We start from the raw sequence: 16,898 nt of genomic DNA, 5'->3' as shown, positions 1-16,898 counted from the left end.
TTTATTTTTTATTACAACTTCCATAACTAAACACCATAAACACATAACATTTGGCGATCGTGCGGTAAGAAAAAAAGAGAAAAATGTAAGAAACTACTCATCATCTTCGTCGTCGCGAGTCATCGTCGTGACTCGGGCTTCCTAATTTTTCCACCCTAACACCAAAAAGAACATTAAAATTATTATTATCCGGAGAAAAGTCCTCATTTTTATTTCTATTCTAATATTTTCTTATCTCAGTGCAAAGTAATTTTTGTCAGCAGTAGAGAAGGTTAAGAATGTATTTAATCCTTTAAATATAAGAGGTCTAATTATGACACTGTTAACAATTAGCAATCTTATAAATCACCTCCTCTCCCGTTTCTTCCAAGTCCTAGACCCTTCTTTTCTCATCAAAGCACCCTCAGTCGAGCATTCCATCGAACAGAGGACGAGCGGACCAAAAAGAACACAGAAATGAAGTTCCAGATCGAGGATGTGACGGTGTACTTCCCCTACGAGCACATCTACCCGGAGCAGCACGCCTACATGGTCGACCTCAAGCGCGCCCTCGATGCCCGCGGCCACGCCCTCCTCGAGATGCCCACCGGCACCGGCAAGACCGCGGCCCTCCTCTCCCTCATCCTGAGCTACTCCCTCTCCCACCCCTCCTCCTCCCTCAAGTTCCTCTACTGCACCCGCACCGTCCACGAGATGGAGAAGACCCTCGCCGAGCTCCGCCTCCTCTTCTCCCACCTCCCCCCATCCTCCCCACTCCTCGCCCTCGGCCTCTCCTCCCGCAAGAACCTCTGCGTCAACCCCGCCGCCCTCTCCGCCTCCTCCCGTGACTCCGTCGACTCTGCGTGCCGCCGCCTCACCGCCAGCTGGGTCCGCTCCGCCGCTGCGGAGAACCCCTCCATCCCCACCTGCGAATTTTTCGAGTCCTTCGACCGCGCCGCCGCCGACAACCCGGTTCTGCTCCCGCCTGGGGTTTACACCCTGCAGGATCTCCGTGCCTTCGGGCGGGAGAAGGGGTGGTGTCCTTACTTCCTTGCCAGGCAGATGATCCGGTACGCGAATGTGGTGGTGTATAGTTACCAGTATCTGCTTGATCCCAAGGTGGCGAGCATTATATCGAAGGAGATGCAGAGGGAATGCGTGGTGGTGTTCGATGAGGCGCATAATATCGATAATGTGTGTATCGAGGCGCTCAGCGTGAGTGTCCGGAAGCAGACGCTCGACGGGGCTAGCCGCAATCTCAACCGCATCGCGCAGGAGATCGATAGGTACTCTCTTTTTCACCTCACAGTTTGAGAAAGTTTGCATCTTTGAAGTAAATGAGAAATAACAAAACTAAAGATAGAGGGAAGATTGAATTGAACTGTTTTGGTGTAGTTGGAGATGTCTCTGTTGTTCTAAATGATTCCTTAATTTGGTAGGAAGGTTCAAGGCCACTGATGCTGGGAGACTGCGTGCTGAATACAATCGACTCGTAGAGGGCTTGGCACAAAGAGGAAACCTAGCATGTTAGTATTATATCTTATTACCAAATTCTTTGTAAACATTATTAACCTGTTCTATAATATTGTCTGATCTTGTGTTGTAGTAACGGATGCGTGGCTTGCAAATCCCGCCTTGCCTGACAATATTTTAAAGGAGGCAGTACCTGGAAACATCCGGCGTGCAGAGCATTTTCTCGCTGTCCTAAGAAGACTCGTTCAATACTTGAAAGGACGTTTGCAAGCTGAGAATGTTGAGACTGAGGGACCTGTCGCCTTTGTGGCAAGTGTGAATTCTCAGGCTGGAATTGATCAGAAAATGCTTAGGTTCTGCTATGACAGACTGCACTCTCTCATTCTTACGCTAGAAATAACAGATACAGATGAATTTTTGCACATCCAAACTGTTTGTGACTTTGCAACGCTGGTTGGGACATACACAAGGGGTTTTTCTATAATCATTGAACCGTTTGATGAGAGAATGCCTCATGTTCCAGACCCTATACTGCAGGTGCACAGTTGATTTTTATTTTTATTTGATTATAGTGCACACTCTACTTGTGAGATACTAACTGACCATGCATGGGATTGCAGCTCAGTTGTCATGATGCTTCACTTGCAATAAAGCCTGTTTTTGATCGCTTCCAGTCAGTAGTCATAACTTCTGGAACTCTGAGCCCAATCGATCTCTATCCTCGTCTTTTAAATTTCAATCCAGTCATAAGTCGAAGTTTTACAATGTCCTTGACAAGAGATTGCATATGCCCCATGGTTCTGACTCGTGGAAGGTATCCTTCTATAGTTGGTGAAATTTCCTGAAGTTATTTTGAAGGGTATTTGTAATTGTAGTATTGAAATCTATGTGGTTATGATGATAGTTCTTTGCTGATGGTAAAACTAGTGGTTTCTCTTCTGAGAAATGGTTATCTGCATAGCAAACATTTAAAATGCATGGTTTACTTCTCTTTTTCTATGTCTTTGTATTGAGCAGATATCATCTTACTGTTTCAGTGATCAGCTACCTGTGAGTACGAAGTTTGATATGCGTAGTGATCCTGGTGTTGTGAGAAACTATGGACGACTCTTGCTGGAAATGGTTGCGGCTGTTCCAGATGGTGTTGTTTGCTTCTTTGTCAGTTATTCCTATATGGATGGCATTGTCAATAGCTGGAATGAAATGGGAATTTTACAGGTGATTTTGCTATTTAAACTTTCACTTGCCATGTCATTCTCATGAACATCTGAAAGGCATTGTCTGTTCTTTTGGCACATAGGTGATGTGGGCATCATCTTCAATTTGACCAAAATAGAATTACTCGAGTCCAATTTTGGTCTAATTGTTGATTTTTAATTCAAATAATCAATTGAATTAGTCAATTGACAAATATGGTAGCCTATATGCGGGGATGTCTGTATTGAGTTATTACCTAAATTGGGTTAGTCAATTTAGGTAAGGTTTAATCAATTAGGATCCTATTAGGAAATGAATTCCTATTAGAATCTCAATTGATAGTTATGGTAAACTTATATGCGGGGGATGTCTACATTGATTTATTACCTAAATTAGATCAATCAATTTAGGTAAGAAGATCAATTAGAGTCCTATTAGGAAATAAGTTTCTATTAGAATTAGCTAGAATTAAGGTTGTTAACCTATTTAAGGGTTATTGCATGAGAAACAAAGACAAGTTGGAATAAGATTTATTTGAGATCTCTCACTTTTCTCCCCTATGGTCTTCTTCTTCTCTCTCTCTTTCTTTCTTTCCCTTTCTCCTACTCTGTCTTAAGATTCTTCTCTAATATCTTCCACTTTCTCTCTAAACCTCTCTTCTTCTTCAACCTCTACTTTTTCGTTGGTTATTGCTGCTGTCCAAAAGATTTCAGTAGTGAAAGAGAATCTTTGGGTGCCCGGACATAAAGAGAAGGACTTGGTTTCAAAGTAAAGTACTATAATTTCATTTATTGGTAAACCTAAACTCTAAAGTCTTTCCTTACACCATATTTTAGGCCTTTCTACTATCAATGTACCTATTTGAGAATTGAGGAAGCTACTGCCTTATCTGAGTGGTTTTCTCTCCTTCCATCTGGTAGTGATCCTTTTAATCAATTAACTTCTTATCAGTTATTGCTTACTATATTTTACTTTAGTTACTTGTTGGGTCGATTGTTCTCCAAAACATTACATTCATACTAGATTTGCATCAATAGGCAAGTATATTGAAAGAAAATAGCTTTTATGACAGGTGTTTCTATTAAAGTAGCAAATCTCAGGATTAGCATTGGTTTCTAGTTTTTTTCTGTTACTCTTATTCACCACCCTATCAGATGTATCATGTCAGCAGAAAGAATTTGCTGCTTTCTTGCTAATATTTGCTTCGAACCTGTCCATACAAATGTTTCTTTAGAAGAGTTTCATCTTGTTATTTAATTTTTATACATAACCACCATCGGCACAGCACGCCCTTGGCACGGCTCAGCACGTGCCACCACCAACATGGCCATCTTTGCTAGGAAGTACCTGTTTTGACTTTCTTAGCAGCATACTTCCCAATTACTTAACAAAAAAAGATAGTGCTATAGTATGAGGAGAACAACATGCTGGTTTTTACCTTTTAAATGTCTTGAAGCAAAGTTGATTGCTTCTAGTAGATTGGCAAAATTGTTTGTGCATCCAAAAAGATGATTAAGTACTCATCATGATCTAGATTGCCCATTAGCTTTGAGGTCATTTACCATGCCTTTTCAATTTTAGGACAGGAGATCTCTTATCTCTTTCTGTTTGAAGTCATCTAAGTGGCTTTGGTTTGCTAGGTGTTGCTTGTGGACTTGTAAAAGCTAATTTATAGGTTAGCATTGATTGCTTAGATGTTTGATCTTGTGTTCCATCTAGTAGGAATCACCTCATCCATTACTTATATATTTTCTTGTCATTTAAAAGGAAATTGTATTATGCTAAAGGGGACTGATAAAAAGGATCTTTCCTCCATAATTGGCTGCTCAAACACTCTGTTACCAATGTTTTGTTATCTAAAATCCCTTGCCCATACAAGGACTAAGGGATCGAGTAACTGCCCATGATATTGAAGCACAATTTTGTCCATATCCAAAATATCTCTTGGGAATAAGAGAAAATTCATCCTTTTGAAATTTATCCACGGTAATCACTACACCTACTTGTCATACCCTACTGACCAAACAGCAATAGGAGATGGATGATAAGGATTTTTTTTCCAAATTTTTTTATATTAAAGTAAGTTTGTACTTCTGTTCTCTTATCAGATTGGGGACACTCAGCTAAATTTTAGCTCAGAACTTTACTAGCTTCTTCAATTAGCGTTCTACATGCTTTGTAGGATAATGCCAGTTCTTCGACATCAGTAGTTACACCTTCTATATGCTAATATTGTGTTTTTTCCTCTTGAATGCAATTGGCTCATTAAATTTTAGGTGCAAGTTGAACTGCCTTCAGAAAATGTCAGCATTACAAAACAAGAGCATCTATAAGAATAAAATAAATGGATCTCTTTTGCAGGATGTTATGCAGCATAAATTAGTTTTCATTGAAACTCAAGATGTAGTCGAAACTACGTTGGCACTTGACAATTATCGTAAGGCTTGTGACTGTGGGAGAGGTGCTGTTTTTTTCTCTGTTGCGAGGTTTGTTCACACAAACAGTTTCTTCTCTTTGATACTATTTATAGAATAAATTAGCTTAGCCACAGTCAACCTACCATGCCAAGTTCTGCTGTTCCATTTTGAAATATTACCCTATTGTTACATTTATACAGAAGCTAAAAAGGCCTGTTGAATGTGAAGTTTGTTTTACCGAATAAATTGTCTCACATTGGACCTGTAAGTTTTACACATAAAAGGTCTCACGCATCTCACATACAAGAGAAGATTACAATGATATGCATTTCATAATTATTCAAATAAAATTGGAAGAAGTCATGAAATCGTGATTGTTTGCGTAGGCTTATAGCTATCATTGGCACTAGAAAAGAAAAGCTAAGGTGTGCAAATGATATCCCAACAAATGATATAGAAGCCTTTAAGATTATTTAGAGTTAGAAATTACCAACTTATTTGGTACTGGTCAGTTCAAATGAGGCTTAAATCAGTATTAACAGCTAGAAATAATGTACAAACTAATTGATGAAAAACTCCCTTAGATTAAATGAAATTGCAATTCATGTTGATTCATAGGTTGTGCCGTCATCACTTTGTTTGCCACTTTGGAGCTTTTGCAAATTGCATTACCTGATGCATTGCAGCTATGCTTTTTGCCATATTCATGGAATATTAATAAGATTTGTTTAGTTTTTTACTTACTCATTTCTTGCATATTCCTACCTTTTAAAACTAAAAGTGAGATCATTCTCGTTGTAGCCCAATGAAATACTCATTATATAACTAATTGCAGGATACAACAAAGCATCAATTCTGTCCCATCTTGTTACAATCTTGCAAATAATACTTCTTTTCGTCCTATGCCAGTAACATATAGGTTATCGGTTTACATGAAATGATCAAATTAACCATATCTGCGTGAATACAGGGGAAAGGTGGCTGAAGGTATAGATTTTGATCGACATTATGGCAGACTTGTGATCATGTTTGGTGTTCCTTTCCAATACACTCTTAGCAGGTGAGATCTGTTCCTTTTCTTGAATTTGGACGACACGCCAAAGTCTATGTATATAGGATCCTTTCTACTAAAGTATGACATGATTCATAAGATTTGTTATTTTCAAAGAATCTTTCTTTTTTTTAAAAATAAAGATCATGAAAGAAATTGTCTTAATAGGGAAGAAGAATGAAAATTTATTTGTAGCACTTTGTTTTTCAGAATTGCAAGTTGAGGACCATCTTTTTACTACAGATGTTTTCTTTCATAATATAATAATATATAGAATATATAGTGCACTTTGCCAAGGTCGATTAAATTTAAGATTGATAAACTTTATTGTTATTCATTAATTTGTTATGTAATATACTTCCGAGTTCTGCATAGTTAATTGTTTCAATGTTTCTTGTTGTGTCAAGTTCATCATTCTTATTTTCTTTTGCAGGATATTGCTTGCTAGGTTAGAGTACCTACGAGAGACTTTTCAGATAAAAGAGGGTGATTTCCTGACTTTTGATGCATTGGTATGGTTTTCATCATTATGCTTTCTTCTTCTAATGAGCTTTTTATGAAATTGATTATGAAACAACTTTGCATTTGGGCAGAGACAAGCTGCACAATGTGTTGGCCGAGTGATCCGTTCTAAGGCAGATTATGGTATGATGATCTTTGCTGATAAAAGGTATACACTTATATACATCTTATAGTTATTATTTTTATTTCTTCTTCCTTATGCCTAAGGGCCTGTTTGAATAGCCAAAATTCCCACAGGAATCTATGGGATTTAGGCTTTCCTTACGGGAATTCAGAGAGATAGGAAATATTTCCTATATAGGTGTTTGGATAACATTTTCTAGGTAATATTTTCCATAAGAAATGCCCCTTTCCTAAGGAAAATAAAAAAGAATTGAAGTGAAACTTCATTTCTTTTCCCCTACACTCTCTTCTCTCTCCCTCTCCCTCCTTATCACCACTCATTTCTCTCCTCCTCCGTCCACCACCACTACCATCCTCCTCCCACCTCTCATTTTCCTATCTCTCTTCTTTCTTTTCTTTCTTTTTTTTCCGTCCAAAGTTTCCTTTACATAGGATTCTTTAGTTGCAACTTTTCATTCCTACATGTTAAAATTCCTATAGGAAATTTTCCCAGCAGCCCTAAATATAGTTCTTTCCTTTTTCAAGATTAGTTCAGTCTGTAGAGGAAAGGAGTTATGGTAGCTTAGAGCATCACCGAAACTTAAGCCCACTCCTTCCAAGATGTTAATACTTAGCCGAATAAATGGGGAAGGCTTATGTTTTTGTTGATTGTCATGTAGTTCATACTATTGAGATCTGGAATCTCTTTAACTTATAGTTGTATGATTTAAAAAGATCTTTTACCAAATGCAACCTTTTATGTTGCCTATTTCTGGGAATAACTTTGCTTACTAAATATGGGGGTATCTGGTGTTGTATGTGATTAATTTGGTTACTCAAAAGATTAATGGAGAAAGATGCATGTACTTTGTTGCAAGTAGTGAATGAGATTTGGTAAATAAAGTTATGAAGAGGAAGTACATAAATACGTTTGCATTATTTGTCTCAGATAGATATAAATCTATGAAGAACAAGTACCTGAATACTGGCCTTTATGGGTTACATGTTGCATTATTATACTTTTAGACTTCTAGTAATGCTTCATCGTAAATACTTATAATTAATATTTGAATTTAAACTAAAGATAAATATATAAGCCATATTCAGGTTACTGAAATCTTCTCCAAGATTTCAGTATTTATATTCCTTTTACCATATTGAATCTGTGGTACATACATACATACATATACATATTAAGCCTGTGGCCCTTATCCATGTCCATAGGTTCCATACTCGATTTGAGTCTGTCGCCCTTATCCATGTCCATAGGCTCCATACTTGATTAGAGTACATCATAGTTTTACCTATTTGCAACTCTTCTTCTAGCTTTCTGTTTGCAGCATGTAATGATGTATGAAAATTTTACATGCAGATATAGCCGCCACGACAAGCGTTCTAAATTGCCTGGATGGATATTATCACACTTGCATGATGCACATCTAAATCTGAGCACAGACATGGCTTTGCATATAGCTCGTGAGGTATTTTTCTAAATTTGGATTTGAACCTTTAGAATCACTTTCCAAGAGATTTGTGTTATATTCAGTTGTATGGCTAGAAGATCACCATTGCCTGATTTTAATTCTAGAGTACAACAGTTGGCTTTTGCTCTTCTTGGGGCACTGGTGTACCATTTCTCGTGCAGCATTGACAAGAAATTCTTTAAAAGGTTTTTTGTTGTGTGGCTTTGGATTTATGTTGAATTTAGAGAAAATGCACATCAATTTGGACCTCTTCGACTTCTGGTTGCAGTACTAATTGGTAATGATATTTGTCTTTCCTTGTTCTTCCCCCCCCCTTTGAGAGAGATAGATGCCCTTAATGGTAGTACTGTTGGTCAAGGACTACTAATTCACGAAGAATGACCAAAGTCACACTGCTTGTCAACATCCACTTGACCATGAAATTTCTCTTTCATAGAAATTCCTCTATATATCCTTAGTGAAGTCCATATCATCAACTCATGCTATGAATATTATGTCTTCTGTTTATTTTTGTTGGTGAAGTTCCTTCGGAGGATGGCCCAACCATACGATAAGACTGGTAGTGGCGGCAAGAAGACACTTTTATCACAGGAAGACTTGGCAAGAATGGCTGAGGATGCTATGGACATGTATTGATTGACCCCATGGTGTTCTACTGAAATCTTTTGAGCACCAAGTTGTAATTTTCCTTTACCCTCCCTCCCAACCTTTTACTTTCCTTTTCTTTTTCTTTTTTTTTTTGGGTGTCAGATATAGTTGTCATAATTTATATTGCAGATCTGATGTTTTTTTGGTTGATCCACAAAAGAAGATATCGGATCTTTTAATTTAAAGCTCACAAAACAATGTATCCACCATTCAGATATTTTGGTTTTCTTTTCCTTTAATATCGCCCATGTAAGAAGCCACCAGAATATTTCTGGAGCAATCTAATATATAGTCCAAATGGTACAGAAAGTATTTTGTAATCGGGAAATTACCTCTCCATAGTTTTGTTTATCTCCCTTTACTTCCTTTAGTCTAGACTAATATATAACTGTTATTTTATTTTTTTCATTATATTCAATTGAACTATAGTTTGAATTTAAAGATATTTATTAAATATAAAGTTATAGATAATTGGATAAATTTTTGAAAGTATCTAAAGTAGTATAGATATGATTTTAGATTATAAAAATATAATAAATATATTTTATATGTACTATAAAAAATTGTATATTTTTTATAATATTTTTGTAAATTAAAATTTTATTAGTATTATTTTATATGTACTATAAAGTTTATTCAATTATTTATAATTTTGTTTTTATTGAGTATTTTTAGACTCGACGTATGATTTGATAAAATATGATTAAAAAAAGGGAAAAATGAATTTAGATATAATAATAGGTAGATAAAATAACACAAATAAAACTATAGGAGAGGGAAATAATTTAGACCTAATTTAGGGGATAATAAAATGTAATTTCTTCATTTGTACTTCATATTTATCATCTGATCTTAAGTCAACCACCGTGCTTTCCGATGTATCATTCTTTAGAAGGATAGAAAATGAGATGTACTTAGATGGCTTCTCTGTATTTACTTAATTCTCCTGCTAAAATATAATGTCTTTACTACTTGCATAAGCAAGCTATGGTGGTTAAAGACCTCACCTTAATGATACAACACTCTGAAGATAAACCTTAAGATGCGCCGCTTAACAAACTATGGTAATTAAGTTCACTATCCGTTTACTATTTGTATCCTCGTATTTTTCTTAGAAAATATGGATTCAGATATAATTTTACCACTATCTGATCTGATCCGCAAAAATTGGCATATTAATATATAAGTTATTCTGAAACATTTGTTTAAAAAAATGTATTACAAGTTTATAACTTAAGTATTGCTAATGAAACATTACATCTAATTATAGAGGTATATAAAAAACATTATTGATCGCTAGAAGAAGGGCTTGAACCTTCGACCTTGTGGTTAACAGCCACACGCTCTAACCAACTGAGCTATTCCAGCTTTTGGTTTGAATTTTATTAGTCTAGTTTTTAGAAGCACCTTCCATTTTGCAATTATTGATTCGAGGCTTGTACTTGGGTAATGGTACGAAATAGAGAATATTCTGTTAATTTAAAATTATAAATATTAAATACCTATATTACTCTTGAGTTGCAGACGTCGATGAACAGGATCTTGTAGTTCGGGGCGAGAAGAGAGGATGAAATGCTCAGGAAAGCCTTGCATGGTGTGGCCAAGGAGGGTGCTCATGAACCATGTCTTGTTTGGGTGCTTGTATGGAGGAATACTCAAATCTTTGAGAAGATGGAAGGTGAATGGAGTGAGAAAAGGTGGTGGCGGTGATGATGATGAGTGAGAGAGATATCTAAGAGCCTTTTGAATTGCTAAAGATTGGATAAAGATTAGGAGGAAGAAAGAGATGGTGGTGTAGAGGTAGATAGTAGTGCATTCTGCTTTGTGGATGTTAATGGAAGGGCTGGCTCTTGGTCTTGTGAAGTAGGGGGATAAGGGAGAGGAAGACGAGGACTCCACGGATTGCAATTCTTTTCTTCTGTGTTCTACTTCCAAAGATCAATTTAGTTTAGGCATTAACACTGTCATAGTTAGAATATATAAACCATAATAAAACATTCATCTCCAAAGTATAAACCTAATAGAACATGAAAGTTTTCGTGAGACTACTACACTTGTTAGCCATCATGCAATGCATACGTTATTCTGTGTGTGTGATGATGAGTCACGAGATTGAGGAATTTGTAGCAGAAACGGCTTTGGGTGCTTTAGAACTATGGCTAGGAAGAACATATGGAATATAAGCTTTTTATGCCTCTATGAGCCATGTGATGAGATCCCTGATGTGTGAGATTAGTATGATGAGCTGCTACAAGATACATATGCTTCCACATTTAATTACAAGTTTAATCAGAGCAAAGAACTGTTGGAAATTGCGAAACTGAAACGGGAAAGAATGATGTAGTAAAATCTTACAGAGTCTATTATATAAAAGCGTAAATGCAATCAAATATTTCAGTTTACTTAATACAGCTCTATGCAATCAGAATTCCATGTATATTGTAACAAGAACCTAGGATTATCAGCAATTTAACGAAATCAAAAACACACATCGGAGGAGAAATGGCTGCCCAAGTCGTAACATCCACACATCTTCAAGATCATGGCTCGGTAGGAGGTTTTAACCGTATCAACCTCCGGATTCTGTCTTTGTCGGTATTTTCAAGCATCCCCTTGAGCAACAACACAGACAGATACAAGAGAAACAAGTTAGGAAGTAGTGTCAAATGGCCTGATATTCTCAATTCGTTTTACAAAAAAAAACTTCATAGGTTAGAAAGATTCATAATGTGCTGAATAAAGAAGCTTTGTCAATCTGCTTTATCACCAACAGACAGTAGGATAAAGTTTAATTAGACAATTCCAAAATGAATATTATTAAACTAATATATTTTACGAGCTTTGTACTTTTATGGCGTTGGGCAATAGTGTACACTTGCCCGCAGGTTATGACATGGGCATGTTAGCAATGAAATTCTAAAAGCCCTAACTTCAATAAGTTTGCATGTGAAGAAAGATTGGAAGACAGAAGGATAGACAAATTGTCAGACACTACCTTCCAAACAATTTCATCTAGGCACAAGCAGATCCTTCCATATTTGTCAAGGAAGAGGCGTTCAGTAGGAGGTTTTCCGCACACATCCTTCACTGATGACGTGATCACAAAAAGCACCTCTGACACTAAAGGAAATCAAAGACAGAAAAAGGAGCATGAGGTAATGCAGGGACAAACTAGGTACATCAAAAGAACAAAAACTGAAGACTCACAAGCAAGCTCATCGTACTCATCCTTTCCAACAATATATACGCAGACATCTCCAAGCATGGTATAAACAATATAGACAGACCTGAGAGAAATAAGAACTTAAATTATGAAACGGAAAAGAACACAAAGTCATTAAATAGACCTGAAATATCCTACTGAAGCTGGGCTTATGGCCTTTCTTTCAGAAAAAGAAAGCATCCTAGTGAAAATTATATATGCTGAAGATAAACTGGAGACTTGACCGACATGCTTGCAGGGACAAGACGAAGCAAAGAGGACAAAGGGAAGCATGGTATCAAACTTGTTATTGATGTATTAGTTGGTGTTTTGTCAGGAGAACTCTTCCATCTCCAAATTATTGCTGCAAGAGATAAATCCGTTTTCTTCCTTTGAAGTCTGCCATTTGAAGAGAGCTTGCTATGAGTCTAACATCATCTGCTTCTGCCCCAACACCTTAAACCTTTTGTTTTCCTAGTTCTACCATGAAACTATTTCAGATGCCAATTGGACAAGACTATCTCAAAGACAAAGGAATCTAGTTTAGATCACCTAAACAGCTCAAATCCTGAATGAGTTAGGAGTGTCTTTGGAGGTACTTACATGCCCTCCTTATATATGACTAGGTGCGACAAGGTGAAATCCCATACAACCTGTAGTTTGGTACAACTACAACAAAAGAGAGGTCAGGTTCCTATGTTTCACGCATGATCTCTCTTTTATAAAGAAAATATATTATTTTCTTCTTCCTGCACCTCCTTTTTTTGCCACCCTATCTTTTCTCCTCAAGCACTGCAGATTTCATTAACTGTAGTTCTATAGAAAGAAAAAAAAAAACTGTAGCTTCTGTAGATTTTGGTTTCAGTAAGCACTGAAAAAATCTAGAGTCCAAAATGAAAAATCTCAATTTGGGTTAGAGGTAGCCCATAAGAGGTTTTGGTCTTTTATCTGGAATTTGTGCAAACTAGTTTATGGGAGCAATCTGACTGACAACTGAATCAATTATATTTCTTTCATACTACCCTAATTTCTTTACTAATGGAAAAATGAAGGTTGACCATACATGAAAGTGGTCTTTCATAGTATGTAGCTTACACATAAGGTGTAATCCTCCAAAATAACAAAATTCAGGGTCATGATTAGAAAATACATGCTACTGTGCTTATACAAATGGGAAGTTGAAAGACAACGACAACATAAGATGAATTAACATAAAATAGGAAAGGAAAGGAGGCTAAATTTATACAAGTATATGGGCCCGTGTGGTGCTTGCGTCTTTGTAAAATATTAATCTTCCCATCTACTAGAGTATCGTCTAATGCGTGTGTCTCTGGACCTGTTTCTAAAGTGGCACATATAATAGGCTGTATAGATAGGCTGAATTTTATTGAGAAAAGGGCCGAGGAGATGTACACCAATCTATTGACACAGCTTACTCTAATATGCCAACAAGCTAAGTATATGTTTTGTTTTGGTACAAAGAAGCCAGCCGAAGAAAGATAGATTCTTGAATTTTATACATACGTGTGTCGCTGTATATATAATGAACTTGATAATGAAGATTTGACATACTTGTGTGATGCAACTAGAAGTTCTTCATTTTTAGCTCCTCTAAGGTTTTCAGCTCCTAATTTTACCAGGAATGAGCGCCAATGTAGACGCTCCTCTGCAGGAACTCCATGAAAGCTGCAGTACAGTGTTGATGCTTCTCAAAAGTTGGCAATTTATGGTACTCACAATATACATAATCAAAAAGGAAAGTCACAATTACATATTCTGGTAAATTGAAAAAGTAAATATAATGTACATTCATAATGACTCATGCAACAAGCACAAAACCTCATGAAAAGGAGAAATTACCATGATCTTCATTTTAATACATGGAGGTAGGCAGGTAGTATATCCAACCTAGACCCATCAAACCGACCACAACCTACCAAATTAAACGGCAAGAATGAAGTGAAGTCACGTATCGTATGTATCACCTATAGACATTAAACAGGTGTTATTTTTTTTGTGGAACCCCAACCTAAATAATGGTAGACCAACTTATTTTATATGTGAAAATTCAAAATTAAAAGAAAAAAACACACACACACAGACTAATTACAGCTAGTAATTTAGATGAAGTTGGACCGTTAAGAAACGAAGAAAAGAGAAAGAAGGCTATCAAATTTTGTGCCAAATTTTTGTGCCTTAATAACCTTCTGGTTTTCACCTCCTTTATCTTTTACAACTGTTTCATTAAATCCTCAATTATTTTTAAAAAATTTCCTTATGAAACATACTGTTATGAGTTTGACCCTTAAAAAAATGAAAATAGATAGGTAGGAACTGGTACAAAGATAGATAAGCTTCTGGTTGATCATTTCACAGCATGACCTGAGTTTGACCAAGCTGAAATAAATCTTACCACCTTTCCCACAACATTCCTTTCTAATATTACCAGCATCTTTAAATCTTAAGCCTAGGTGTTCATGTGATAACTAATTCTTTGATATCTTGAACTCAGCTAAAATTTTTGCCAACCTGAAGAGAATATTCTCCCCAACTAAGAGCATAACAATCAAATGAAACAACTGCATGACAAAAGGGCATATTATTTTAGAACCAAGGATTCGAAAATCTTCTACAGTGAGTTAAGATTGTTCGCCATTTCTTGTCAACTTAGACTTGAGCCAATTGATGATTTTCTTGTCCACCTGAAAAGCTTTTGCAAGAACATCTTCAGAGATGGCTGGGTTTTTTTTATCATAGGCAACTCTGATCAAACCAGGGCACTGGCTGTTGAGACTACTGAGGCCAGCAGCCAGAAGTGTGCTGTAGTTAAACTCAAAGTGGATCAACCCTTCGGGGAACACAAATATATCACCCTTGTTGAGTAACCTTAAAAATTAAAATAACTAACTTTTGGATGACCAATCCCCATGAATTTTCTTTCGTTCAAAGTCTCAACATTTATAGTTTGGTCTCCCTGCTTGACTATTCTTTTTTTCTTCTTGGAATATTTAGCACCAACTCGCCCCTAATTACTTGGAAGGAACAAATTTGGAGGAGGGAATAGATCAAGGATTCAAGAGAGCAGGCATCCAAATGAGTGAATCATACATGTGATAAGCTTTGCAACTATGTGATGTTAAAAATAATACTAATTTAAGTTCTTCAAAACAACAAAACATGCTATGTTCTGTCGATGGTGTCCATGATGGACATTCAATGTAAAAATGCAAGAGACCATGCAAGCAAGACTTAAAGAGAGGATGCACATCATTATGTTGTAATGTCAGTTATCTGCATATGCATAAATCATAATAGACTCCATGGCTACTTCTTAAAAGAAATGGAGAAAAATAATTATTTGGTTAACATTATCACTCACATGGATTTACAAAGTCATGTACTCCGAACCAATATGTAACAATGTCACTAAACACAGTAATCATATCATAAACCGAAAATTTGAAAAAAGAAAGTACAGATAATAACACGATCTGTGCTCTCTGTTTCTAGATCAGAATACATTATATACAAACAGCTCAGGCATCACACCCGGAAGGCAATACAATACAAAAGCAAAAATCAAGACGAATAGATATAGGCCAGAGCTGAATTACTAAAGATTCCCTCCCCCCACCCCATTTAGAGCACAAACCATATACAATCACAGCACGGACAGCCCATCTCAATTCCCAATTATTGCTTTAGTAGATAATCAAGCTCATCCAACTACGAATACAAATCAACCAATCCAACAACACGGAACGCGGAAACCCTTGTCAATGGAAGATAAATCTAGCAATCGCAGATCTGATCTGATATGATTACAAAAGGAAAGGATAAAAAAAAAAAAAACAGAAGGATTAGTCAAGCTCGTACCGCTCGACGAGTATATTGCCATCAGTGTTGGCGAAGAGCACCGCAAGAATCATCTCGCCCCGTCGCCAAGATCCCAAGAAAACAAAAGGAAGAAAATTAGAAACAGAGAAACGGAGAGGTGCCTGGATCGATGACGGGAAGAAAAACGGATCGGTTAGTAGTTGTCCGGCAGCTCACATCCGCATCCACTTTGGGACGGACCAAGTCAAACATCTCATTGAGAAGAAAGGGTTGGGTGCTTTTAACTTTTGTCTATGTTTGATCCGGAGGACCATCAGAAACAATTTTGACATGAATTTTAAGAGTTTTTTTTTCTTTTTTTTTAAGTATTTGGTCTAGTTTTCAAACTATTTAGAGGAATAGATTTTATTATGTTATGCATAAAGCAATTAATTATCTTTCTATTAGGGGTGTTTAGAAAATTTATTTATATATATATATATAAAGTGTAACACAAAATTTAGTTTCTAATCCATGAGAGCTAAGATGGGCTCACATGCAATATCTTCTTAATATTTTAATTAAGGCGCTATTTAGTCGGAGGTTTTTATAAATGCTGCATTAATAGATACAGTGTCTAAACTAAAAAAATATTGTTTAGTTTGGCGTATCAAATTTAAAAAACTAATTAGACTCATATGTATTTTTTTTTGGCACATATTTATTCCAAGTGGATGCCAAAAGACTGCACGTAGCCTAATTTGACTCATCTTTCTTCTATCGTTTCAATTGAAATTTAATTTTCTTTTAGTTGAAAATATAGATACAGTCTTTTGGTTCTAAGAAACACAACTAAATATTTATAATTATAATATCAAAATAATATTATAAAATACAACAAATCAAACTCGTGTTTAACAAATACATCATTATAAAATGCAATCGACCGGATAATCTATTTGTTTCTCTAGATACAACATCTATCTACATAAACATGAATTTATTAA

The 16,898-nt window shown here is 36.2% G+C and overlaps 2 protein-coding genes and 1 non-coding gene across 3 annotated transcripts; 1 reads left to right on the top strand and 2 right to left on the bottom strand.

Annotated features, from left to right (window-relative positions):
- Positions 1-368: 368 nt before the first annotated feature.
- Positions 369-9,201, top strand: LOC140799416 (general transcription and DNA repair factor IIH helicase subunit XPD). The gene is made up of 11 exons (XM_073153755.1): positions 369-1,265; positions 1,423-1,505; positions 1,586-1,989; positions 2,073-2,266; positions 2,490-2,670; positions 5,011-5,135; positions 6,037-6,126; positions 6,551-6,629; positions 6,711-6,787; positions 8,114-8,222; positions 8,748-9,201. Exons 1-11 carry the CDS (start codon positions 457-459, stop codon positions 8,859-8,861), a joined length of 2,265 nt encoding a protein of 754 aa, XP_073009856.1. The 5' UTR covers positions 369-456; the 3' UTR covers positions 8,862-9,201.
- Positions 9,202-10,167: 966 nt separating this feature from the next.
- Positions 10,168-10,241, bottom strand: TRNAN-GUU (transfer RNA asparagine (anticodon GUU)). Its single transcript has one exon. It is a non-coding gene; the product is annotated as a tRNA-Asn (tRNA).
- A 973-nt stretch (positions 10,242-11,214) lies between these two features.
- LOC140799459 (uncharacterized) lies at positions 11,215-16,184 on the bottom strand. Its single transcript, XM_073153808.1, has 5 exons — positions 15,952-16,184; positions 13,648-13,761; positions 12,081-12,160; positions 11,869-11,993; positions 11,215-11,485 (listed from the first exon to the last, which is right to left on the bottom strand). Exons 1-5 carry the CDS (start codon positions 16,002-16,004, stop codon positions 11,414-11,416), a joined length of 444 nt encoding a protein of 147 aa, XP_073009909.1. The 5' UTR covers positions 16,005-16,184; the 3' UTR covers positions 11,215-11,413.
- Positions 16,185-16,898: the final 714 nt, after the last annotated feature.

This window comes from Typha latifolia, chromosome 12 (genome assembly GCF_019914945.1).
Source record: "Typha latifolia isolate L0001 chromosome 12, TyphaL0001v2, whole genome shotgun sequence".
NCBI classification, from domain to species: domain Eukaryota; kingdom Viridiplantae; phylum Streptophyta; class Magnoliopsida; order Poales; family Typhaceae; genus Typha; species Typha latifolia.
The sequence above is the reverse complement of the archived record's forward strand: the minus strand, read 5'-3'. Positions and strand labels throughout refer to the sequence as shown.

Bases quoted from the DNA above. Each gene is read 5' to 3' on its own strand.
- LOC140799416 (XM_073153755.1), top strand. From the start codon at position 457: ATGAAGTTCCAGATCGAGGATGTGACGGTGTACTTCCCCTACGAGCAC. The intron at 2,267-2,489 runs GTATCCTTCTAT...TTACTGTTTCAG, and splicing joins ATGGTTCTGACTCGTGGAAG to TGATCAGCTACCTGTGAGTA. The intron at 2,671-5,010 runs GTGATTTTGCTA...TCTCTTTTGCAG, and splicing joins ATGAAATGGGAATTTTACAG to GATGTTATGCAGCATAAATT.
- LOC140799459 (XM_073153808.1), bottom strand. From the start codon at position 16,004: ATGATTCTTGCGGTGCTCTTCGCCAACACTGATGGCAATATACTCGTC. The intron at 13,762-15,951 runs GTACGAGCTTGA...ACTGTACTGCAG, and splicing joins GGCAATATACTCGTCGAGCG to CTTTCATGGAGTTCCTGCAG. The intron at 11,486-11,868 runs GTAGTGTCTGAC...TTGTTGCTCAAG, and splicing joins TAGATGAAATTGTTTGGAAG to GGGATGCTTGAAAATACCGA.